At 39.3% G+C, this 11,078-nt stretch overlaps 1 protein-coding gene across 2 annotated transcripts in view; it reads right to left on the bottom strand.

Moving 5' to 3' along the window:
* Positions 1 to 10,658, bottom strand: part of FAM199X (family with sequence similarity 199, X-linked) — a 30,414-nt gene extending 19,756 nt beyond the window's left edge. Inside the window, exons 1-2 of one of the 2 annotated variants that reach the window (XM_045779392.2) lie at positions 10,144 to 10,658; positions 1,040 to 1,259 (exon numbers count right to left, since the gene is read on the bottom strand). In XM_045779392.2, the coding sequence (XP_045635348.1) occupies positions 1,040 to 1,259; positions 10,144 to 10,340 (417 nt within the window). In that variant the 5' untranslated portion in view covers positions 10,341 to 10,658. The remainder of the gene's footprint in view (positions 1 to 1,039; positions 1,260 to 10,143) is intronic. The other variant, XM_045779391.2, reaches the window with a different exon arrangement.
* Positions 10,659 to 11,078: the final 420 nt, after the last annotated feature.

The raw sequence follows: 11,078 nt of genomic DNA on the forward strand, positions 1-11,078 counted from the left end.
TCTTAATTTTCAGTGTCACATTTTTATAACAAGAAAAAACTGAAACCAATCTAAATATCCAGTATTAGGGAATAGATTAAATAAATTATGATACAGCTATCAAAAAGAATGAGATATTAGTTGAAAAAAAAAAAAAGGACCAAATAGTGGCTGAAGTACGATCCCATTTGTGTGTTTTTAACACTGTGCAAACATACTTGTATCTGCACAAGCTCATAACAGTGGTAATCACAGCAGAGTGGGACTTGGAGAATTATTTTTAACTTCATGCCAGTCTGTTTTCTTATTTTAATAAGAAAATGTTTGAAATAAAATAATATTTGATTCCTCTTTTGGAATATAACTTCAAAGCTTTGGATGGCTTTCAAACATAGCAGGCATTCAAGTATCTGTTGAATATTAACATTTGCTATATGCAAAGAAAGCTTCCTCAAATGTTACTATCTTTTACAATCAGAAAATGGATGTTGCAATAACATGATTTACATTTTCTGATAGACTGCACTCATTATAAGGCAGAATTTCCAAACAATTTGCCACAAAACCATTTTACATGGTATATATGCCACACACACACACACACACACAAAACCACTGTAGGGCAAACAACATCTCTACATATAAAGAGATTACAAAATGAGAAATTGTATTTCTGACAACAGAACCAACAATTATGTTTTTATAACAGTGGTTTGTGATCTTAAATATATAGAACATAACCCTGATGTAAGGATATTGGGCCTATAAGGACACAAAAGCTATTTACTATAATGTAGGAAGAATACATTTGCTTGGATTCATGCGTAGAAAAGTACCGATGATATATAATAATGGGAACATTACACAAGTATTAAATTACGTGAAAATCCACAAAAGGGTATCTGTAGCATCAGAAGCCTAAATGCTACATTAGCAAAAATAAAGAGACATATTCTATCTAATTCTTAATATTGTCAGAGATGAAAATATCAAAATAGAAATTCATTATTCTATTTATGGAGTAATGATGGTAATACAAAGGGAAAAAAAACAAACCTACCTGCCATTCAAACTCACTATCTGACCAATCCCAGTATGTGCTAATAGAAGAAGAGACATCACTGCAGACACTCCCCTCAGGGAATAAATCAAAAGAAGTGAAGTCTTGATCATCTAACAGTGAATAGCAATCATCTTGATCTCCAACAGAAACTGATGAAAATAGCTCCTCACTGCATTCTGAGCTGGCAACACTTGTTCCACAAGACGTTAAATTCCACCTTAAAAATACAACACAAAAGAAATCACAACAGGAACTCCAGAATCCACACAATTTTAAGATATTAATAGGAGATACATTCAAGACACTTATGAAGAATGTAAATATATTTTTAGGTATGACAATTGATATTTTGATTATTTTCATAAAGATGTATACTAAAACATTTATGAATGAAATACATTTGGGTTTTTCACAAAACAATAAGGGTTTGAGGAATCATTAGTGCTATAAAACACATTGCCATATGTGAATAATTGTTGAAGCTGCGTGATGGATATATGAGGTTCATTACACCATTCCCTTTACTCTTGTATTTGTCTGAAAATTTTTATAATAAAATATTTTAAAAGAAAATTGTATCTAGGGATGCCTGGGTGGCTCAGTCGGTTAAGCATCTGCCTTTGGCTCAGGTCATGATCACAGGATCCTAGGATCGAGTCCCGCATCGGGCTCCCTGCTCAGTGGGGAGTCTGCTTCTCCCTCTGCCTGCCTCTCCCCCCTGCTTGTGCTCTCTCTCTCTGACAAATAAATAAAATCTTAAAAAAAGAAAATTGTATCTAAATTAAGAATAAATTAAAACCTTCATCTATAAACAAATCATATAGCATAGTGATTATGAATACACTGAAGTCAGACTGATTTCAAATTCTTGCTCTGTCATTTGACTGCTGCTTGATCTTAAGCAAAACACACCCTCTTCAAGCCTGTGTTCTCATATTCAAGGAGTTATTATGAAGATTACACAAGAATGCATATAGAACTCTTAGACATAAAAAGTGCTCAATACATGGTAGCTATTATTATTATTATTATTATTAAAGGAAAAGGGTAGCTATTGCAGGGCAGAGAAAAGCAAAAAGTATACAGAAGTTCAAAAAGTGTTAAATAACTTTTATTATCAATGCTATACAAGATCATTGCAAAGATATTGGAATAAGAAAGGTGTGATAAAGAACATTAAAATGACCAATAATTCCATTACCCAACAATAACTAATCCATAATATTTTGGTACATGCATATATATTTTTTTACAGACTCAGCATTCTGCACATGCACACACACACATATGTATACATGTTAGTAACCTGCCTTCTTCACTTAACATTATATATTAAACATTTCCCTATGAATATTACTTGAAAACATTTTGATGCCTATATAATAATATACTAATTAAAAGGTCTCATGATCTATTTAACCTTAGTCCTTCAATAATACTTAGGCTGATTCCAATTTTTTTTTTGGTATTACAAATAATACTGAGATGAACCTTTTTGTTTATAATTATTCATCAAAATATATAATCTTTCAGGATAGATTACTTGAAAGGAAAGTACTGAGTCAAAGAATATGAACACTTCTAAAGGTCATATCATACTTGGTCAAATGCCTTTCTGAAAGGCTGTACCAATTTACACTCCCCAAAGCAGTCTATAAAACATGCTCATTTCACCACAACCTTAACAGCACTGGAATTTTCATTTTTAAAGTTTTACCCATCTGATGGGGGAAAAACCACATTTTTAAAAAAGATTTATCTTTTTGTCAGAGAGAGAGTGAGCACAAGCAGGGGGAGCGGCAGACAGAGGGAGAAGCAGGCTCTCTGCTGAGCAAGGAGCCCAAGGCAGGACTTGATCCCAGGACCCTGGATCATGACTTGAGCTGAAGGCAGATGCTTAACCGACTGAGCCACCCAGGCGTCTGGAAAAAAAAAATTTTTATATCAATTTTTATTTCTTCAATTACTGGCAAGATCAAATTTTAAAATATGTATTAGCTATTTTGCTCTAGTGATTTTCTATGTGTTAATGTTTTCCTTACTGATTTTATGAGTTCTTGATGCATTAAGACTATTAACATTTTGCCTGTGGTATTCGTTGCAGGGTTACTTTTATCTACAAATCTATTTTCTTTTGTAAATTTCCACTTGCTTCATAATATTAACAAGATAAGCTTCATTGCTTAGGCAGTAGCTTAGGGAATTAATCCTTCAAATAATGATTTAGTATATCCGATACTAATAAGATACTGCAATAATGAATTCCTGAAGAAGAGCCTGTTACTTACCTATTAATTAGGTTGTTTCTCATCCTTCAGTAAATTCATTTGTTTCTTGAACTGTGTTTTTCATTTTTTAACTCCCCCCTTATTTTGTATTATTAATCTTAATTTCCAAGTTCTACATTTATAAAATTTGGGCAATCTGACAATTTTATGGCACTTTTTCTTTGAGGCAAATGCAGAATATTTTAAAGGGTCAAAACATACACAGACACACACCCTCTAAACTATTATCATTCAGTAACTATCAATATGGACGTCAACAAGCTTTTATAAATAGGCAAAAATGTAAAATTCATCTAACATCTTAGAATACCTTGTAATACTACCTAGTTTCATCACATGCTTCCTAGGCAGGCAGTATCCTCATTTTTTAAAAAATCAACAAACCTAGTAGAATTAGCCAAATTGTTCAGGGTGTACAATAAGACAATATAAAAGCTAAAAAAATGGCAATCACTCTCCTAGACCTAGTAAACCATTATCTATGCGTATTCTGGGAAAATTTTCTTTTCTGTCTTCAAATTGCATGTGAGCTTTTTCAATCTTTATTCATTCACCCACTCAACAAACATTTGGTTAGTATCTTCTATGGGCCAAGTACTGTGTTAAGTGGTAGGAAAAGCTGTTAGGTAATTTTTTTTTAAATGAGAATTTTTTTTCCGAGCTTGCAAAAATTCAGTAGAAATGTGTTTCCTTCAGTGAATAATAATGACTTTCCTTTTCAAAAAACTATGCTAGATGTAATAACCTAATGGTTAGATCACTGACAAGACATGAATTTGCTTGGTTTTGTGCTCTTAATGTATGGCAAAATCAGTATGTTTCTCAGTTTTCTAGGTCCATGACTTTATAACAGATTTAACAGGATTCTGGGTATTCTTAGAAGCTTTTGCTCTTTTTTCCTTTTTTAAAAAATTAACAGTGGTAAAAATACTGGGTTCATACTTGAAAACAATCATTTACAAAATAGAAAAATAATATTTTTACTACTAGAGATTTTTTTTAAAATTCTATTATGTTCTAATTTCCAAATATTATTATTATTACTTTCAGGCAGTGTGAACAAAAACAAAGTAGGCAGTACTTTTATCCACTGCTGGTGAGAGTGTTAAATTGGCATAATCTTCCTGAAAAGTAATTTGGTACTGTAAGAGTTTCAAAAGAGTTCATTCCTTTGGACTCAATAATTGCCCTTTCAGGAATCCATCACTTCCCCAAATAGAAATTGGGAAAAAGATGCATGTCCAAACAACATCATTTATAATAGCCAACAAAGGGCAAAGAAATGCCCCCCAAATATGGGGAATAATTAAATAACATATCTAAATAATGGTGTTTTTTAATCATTAAAAATTATATTTTCAGGGGGCACCTGCGTGGCTCAGTGGGTTGGGCGCTTGACTCTTGATTTCGGCTCAGGCCATGATCTCAGGGTTGTGAGATGGAGGATGCCCCCCGATCCCATGGGGCTCTGTGCAGTCACTCCCTGTGGTATCTGCTTGAGATTTTCTCTCTCTCCCTCTGCCCCTCCCTCCACTCGCGCATCTCTCACATTCTCTCTCTCTCTCTCATAAATAAAATCTTTTTTTAAAAAAATTGTATTTTCAGGGGCGCCTGGGTGGCTCAGTTAAGTATCTGCCTTCAGCTCAGGTCATGATCCCAGGGTCCTGGGATCAAGCCCCGCATCAGGAGACCTGTTTGTTGAGGAGCCTGCTTCTCCCTCTCTCCCACCCCCACTCATTCTCTCTCTTTCTCTTACAAATAAATAAATAAAATCTTTAAAATTTTTTAAAAAATGAAAAAAAATAAAAAATAATTATTTTCAGACTATTTTTTGAAAACAGAAACACTCATAATGTAAGTGTAAAAACCTGGTCACAAATTATATATAACCTGATCCTGAATTTTAAAATTATATATATGAACATAAAAAGAACATTAACAGTAACAACATCAAAATGCTGACAGTTGTTATCTTTACTAAAAGGGATCACGAGCGATCTTTACAGTTTTGTATATGCCAATTTTCTAAAATGAGCTTTTGTAATAAAAATTTGAGTGTGACGGGGCGCCTGGGTGGCACAGCGGTTAAGCGTCTGCCTTCGGCTCAGGGCGTGATCCCGGCGTTATGGGATCGAGTCCCACATCAGGCTCCTCCGCTATGAGCCTGCTTCTTCCTCTCCCACTCCCCCTGCTTGTGTTCCCTCTCTCACTGGCTGTCTCTATCTCTGTCAAATAAATAAATAAATAAAATCTTTAAAAAAAAAATTTGAGTGTGATTCTTTTAGACTGTTCTGTTGGTTTCAAATATGTCATGAATGACCACTGTGTACATGTGCTCAGCACTGAACTATTCAAATCTGCGAAGCCCTTACATCTTATTCCAGCAGGAGAAAGCTACCTAATGCCAAGTTAGATCCTAGCTACAACCATAAAATTATTCACAAAAGAGACTTTCTACCTTAAAAGAAAAATGTTGAAAAGAATCCTAATGAAATGGAGTTTAATGCAATATCTAGGCTTGCTGCCCAAATTTTAATTAAAAAAAAGTAAAGCCAAGAACATTTATCTGCAAAGCTTATCTGCCAGAACACCCATATAGCCACCCCTGACCTCTGCTACAACTTTGGAGCACAGCAGGCCATCAAGGTCCCAAGTTAGAGCAGACGACACAACCCCCCACCCAACTCTACTCCAATTCCCAAACCTCTTCCTAGCGATCTCAATTCTCTTGGTATCATTATCTATCCTTCTTACCCTCTCTATAGTCTTGGAAGTAAAAAACATTCCATCTCATTTCTAAGAATAAATATTCCATTCGTGCTCTGAGTTCATCCCAGCTATCTCCTGTCATCCCACACTCTCTCATATTTTCAATTTCTCCCTTTCCTGTGGGCTGCTTCTAAGGAGCTAAAAATATTCTTGGAAAAGAAAAATTAAACAAGGCAAACAAACAAACAACAACAATAAAACCTTCACCTTTTTTTTCAAATTATTACCACACTATTACCTCCTTCCTTTCCCTGCTAAATTTATTGAAAAGTTTCTTCTCTCAACTCTTGTAACCCACAGTTCTACTCCTAACACATTATTGTTCTACTGTTCTTTCTATTCTGAATGCTCCCAAATCCACATTTCTAGCCTGGATATCTCTCCCAAGCCTGATCCCCATTCTCAATTTGTCTCAACAAGTCCCCAAACCAAATTCCTCCTGCCTCTATAATCTGTTACTTCCTGGAGCATGGTTCTCCCACCTGCAACTCACAGCTCTGCTACAACTGTTAATTCTATACTGAGATAGGAAAACTGTGGGTAGTACAAAAGGTACACAGTAGTCTTGAGGTTCTTCACAATAGTCTTAGGGTTCTTCTAGTTAACAATGATTGAAATAGGGTTCTAAAATCACATAACCAAGTCACTGCTTTATACAAGAGTTCATTTTCTATCCTGCCAATAGGGTGTACAAAAGTGAGGCACTCTCCTCTCACATACTTTTCATAATTGTTCAGTGTCAAATTACTAATGCATTACTAAAAGATGAAGAGAATAATACATCAAGTAGTTCATATTAACCTCCTTCATTTCACAATTACAGAACTTACCAATATCATTATAATTTTTTCAATTTGGTAAATGACTTCCCTTTTTGATAATGGTGGAGGGTGCCATGGACAAATGCTAAAAGAAAACCCACAATTACATCAGAAACATCCTGTCCCAAAATCAAAGAAAAATGTCTTAAACACCACATATATTCCGTATTAACATTTAAATTAAAAAATAATTGGGGCACCTGGGTGGCTCAGTCAGTTTAGTGTCCGACTCTTGGTTTTGGCTCAGATCATGATCTCAGGTTGAGATCAAGTCCCGCATAGGGTTCAGCGCACAGTCTGCTTGAGATTCTCTCTCTTCTCTCTCCTTCTGCCCCTTCCCCCTCTCGCACATGCACGCGCTTTCTCAAATAAATACATCTTTAAAAAAAATAATTAAGTTTCTTGGTTTATCGAAATTTATTTTATTCTACCAAACTTCCAGACAAACTGAACTCGGTCATAAAATCCTAAAAGATACTCCTAGGAATGTGTGAATTCTTAGGAAAGTGGCTGTGTTCATGTAATTTTCCACGGAACCTAGAGTAGTAACATGCCAACCTAAGTCACGGGTGACTTTAATATGAACACTATAAACATTCAAACTTAGGGATCATAAATTAATAGTGCCCTGAAGACCTTGCTTAATGAAGATTACAAATATAGCCCAGAGTCCAGTAATTGAGCAGGCACAAAACTGCCATCATCATAAGCCTCTTATCAATGGCATTAAATAATCTCCATAGTTTTCATATTATCAGGCAACAAGGAAGAAGCAAAATAAAGGTAAACCAAGTCTCTACCAACTACAAGCTTTTTATTTCCAATAAAATGTGTTTTATAATGACTAAACCCAAAGCAGAACATCAAAACTCAACTATGGAGATCTGATTTTTGAACTGCTGCTTGAACTGGTGATGTGAAGAAAAGATGTGACACAGGTAAATCCAAAGTAAGAGAATTCTGTAAACTAAACTTTGACCACATACATGACTTTGCTGTTTGCTTCTCCCTGAAAAGAACTGACTGGAAGTATATGGTCCTCTCAAATGCCATCTTGAGGAGGGGTAGGAAGAACATTCTAGAATGAGAAAAAATTTAAAAAGCAAGGTAGCCTAGGACAGAAACATCATCTGATGTAAATATTGCTACTTCTGCTTGCCCTAACCTCTGTTGAAAACAGGGTACAAAGCAAAATACATTAGACCTCCTAGTGCCATTCCAAGCCTTCAGAAAACTAGAGTAGGAGATGGAGGTTTTTAAAAAGCAGGCAAAATGTTTGACTTGGGAAAACTGGAGCTGAACAGGAACTTCTTCCTCTATCTTAACTGCCCCATTGTGGAAAACAACCTTGGCCTTACCTCAGTCTCTAAGAAAAGGAATAGAAAAACACAAGAAAAAAATGGGAAGGAGAAAAAAGAACAGAACAAGCTGTAAGAAATGTATTCTTCTCCTTTTGCTTCACTCTTCATCACCTCACCAGTTCTGGCAGTGCTTACCCTTAGCCTCTTTCCCCACTCCCTTGCCCTCATCATCAGAGCAGGCTAATTCTGAAATCATTTCACTTTCCTGTGTATAGGACTTGCTCCAATGCTGCAAAACTTAAATACCAAACATGTGCAAAAGTATTCTTTTATATTCTTTTCCAATGCAAACAATCCTAAGCACACTTGATTTCATAAATATATTACACTCATGTTATAATCACATCATGGGTTAAGTAAGCTTCTGTGAGTCAGTCTAAGAAACTATAACAACCATTTATAACATTTGAGCCATTAGTTCTGTTCCAAGTTTCATCACTGGTTCCAAAGAAGTAATCTTGGCTTTGCCTAACTCAGTTTTATGACCTTGAACTTAGTCTTTCCTCTCTAGGCCTCAGTTTCCTCATTTTTGCAATGAAGATTTGGAAAAGTCGTAACAAATTTACTACTGCTTCCTTTTCAAATGTGTTATACTGACGTTCTGTCTGTTTAACTATAACACCTCCTTTCCAGACTTTTTCTTTTAGGTAAAAATCCTGTTTTATACACTCCTTGTAACTGGTAGAAGCTCAGTAAATCTATAGACTGATTTAAGAGGTAGGGGAGGGCATGCAAAAGACATTAATATATGGAAGGATTTGTTCATGCTCATATTGTGGACCAGAAATCAGAACTAGACTCCTTAATTCAATGCCAATATTTTCCATTGCTGAACCCATCTCCTCCCTTGTTCTCCACACACCCTCCCAGGCCCTAATATATATCTCTCAAATAGCCACCTATATTATAGGTTGGGGCTATGTCTACAACATCTTCACATCCCCTGCACTTGGTAGAACACTCAAATACTTGCATGAAAGAATTCTCCAGAACACTCTAGCTTCCAATAAAATCAGTTAGGAGATGCACCCTCTGAGTAAATTTGTATAAGCAAGCCCATCCTAAGCTTAGCTCCATCCCTCCACTGGGGGAGCAAACCAAGGGATAAGCTACATGAAGGAACCTTCCAGATCTAAGCTTATACATTTTGGCAGGGCCTAAAGCAGTAAAGCAAAGAGTTCATAAGGGCGGGGGGGGGGAGGGGGAGGGACCGTTTGGTTTCCTAGAGCTTCACCAAAAAAAAAAAAAATTGCGGTGGGAGTGGAAATTGGATTGTGAGGCAGATTAAAAATCGGGGAAAAGGAGATAGATTCTAGCTTTAAAAGTGCCATCTTTCAAAAGAACCATACATTGGTTTTGAGTCATCCGAAATCTACTTCAGAGCGTATGGAAAATGGGGAAAGGCAGATTCTAGCTTTGTAAGTGCCATCTTTCAAAAGAACCATAGATTGGTTTGAGTCATACGAAATCTACTCTAGAGCGTATGGAAAATGGAAGGGGTTAAACTTTTTCGGGTGGATGGAAACAGGGATGCATCTTAAAATTGAGGGTGAGGATCTGGGATTCTCCGTGCACAGATGAGGCAGGAGGGGAAAGGGAGGCGTCGCTATGGTCAGAAGATGAATGGGGAAAAGGGAGCAAGTAAAATGCCGGCCGAAAAGAAAATCGGAACGCAGGGGTGAAAACAGGGAGGGGGACAGGGAAGGAGCCAGGGAAGGAGGGCTGGTCGGAGGAAGGTGGGGGAGGGGACGAATGGAAGCGCAGACCTGAGGCGGAGCGCCAGGTTCGGGAGCGACCCAGCGTTCTCCCGTTTGAGGCAGGGGTGTGGGCAGCTCGCCCCTGCCCTCAGCGGCGGTTCATACCTGTTGGTGTGGAAGCGGTGGAGTGGATCCGTGCGATGACAAGAGGACAGCTGGCAGCCGAAGTCGCTGATGTCCAGGCAGCCTGGCTCCTCGCTGGGGCAGGTGCCCACCCCGCGAGGGGGTCCCAGAAGCGGGAAGGGCTCCTCGGGGGTTAGAAACTTCTCGTACGAAGTGGTGGCCGATGTCTCGTCGGACATGGCTGGAGACGGCCTGGCTTTGGGCTCCCTCTCTGGCCCCGGGCTGCTTCCGCGCCTGCCCCTTCCCCCACTCTAACCTGTCCGCCGCCGCCGCCGCCGCTGAGCCGGGGTGTGCCCACAGCAGCTCACGAGCAGGCTGAGCGCCGCGGCCAGATTCCGCCCAGGGAATGCCGGCCGCGCCAAGAGGCTGCTAGAGGCCACAGCAGCGGACTGACCACCCGGTCAGCGCCTCGCTGGCCTCCGCAGCCGTCTCCGTCGCCGCCGCTGCCCGGCCCAGCCCAGTCGGCGCACCGCAGCGCCGCCGCCGCCGCCGCCGCCGCCGCCGCCCGGCCCGCCCACCGAGCTCGCCACTCGGCCAGCCCACCGCGCTCGCCACTCGCGACTGCTGCAATCCGCCGGCGCCCGCCGGGAGGAGAAAGGCAGTGGGAAGCCGCTCCCTGTGCCCCCTGCTGGAGCGGAGGAGGAACTGAACCTCCGCCCGCCCGCCCTCCACGCGTCGGATTTGGGATTCCTGGCGCTGCAAAGGCCCTGCGCTTCAGGCCAACCACCTCTGTTTTTTTACCCACCGCTGATTAATAAGCAGCAAGAGGCAGCCCTGAGAAAAGGGACTTGGCCAAGGTCACACTGCGAGTGCGTGAGAAAGAATCCAGATGCCCTGGTTCCCAGCGTACTCGACCACCCCGTCCCAGTTCACTGAGTATTTATATTGAGCCCCTGCAGTGTGTGTGCCCAGCACTG

The sequence above is a fragment of the Ursus americanus genome, chromosome X (genome assembly GCF_024610735.1).
Source record: "Ursus americanus isolate L20-20 chromosome X, mUrsAme1.1.p, whole genome shotgun sequence".
NCBI classification, from domain to species: domain Eukaryota; kingdom Metazoa; phylum Chordata; class Mammalia; order Carnivora; family Ursidae; genus Ursus; species Ursus americanus.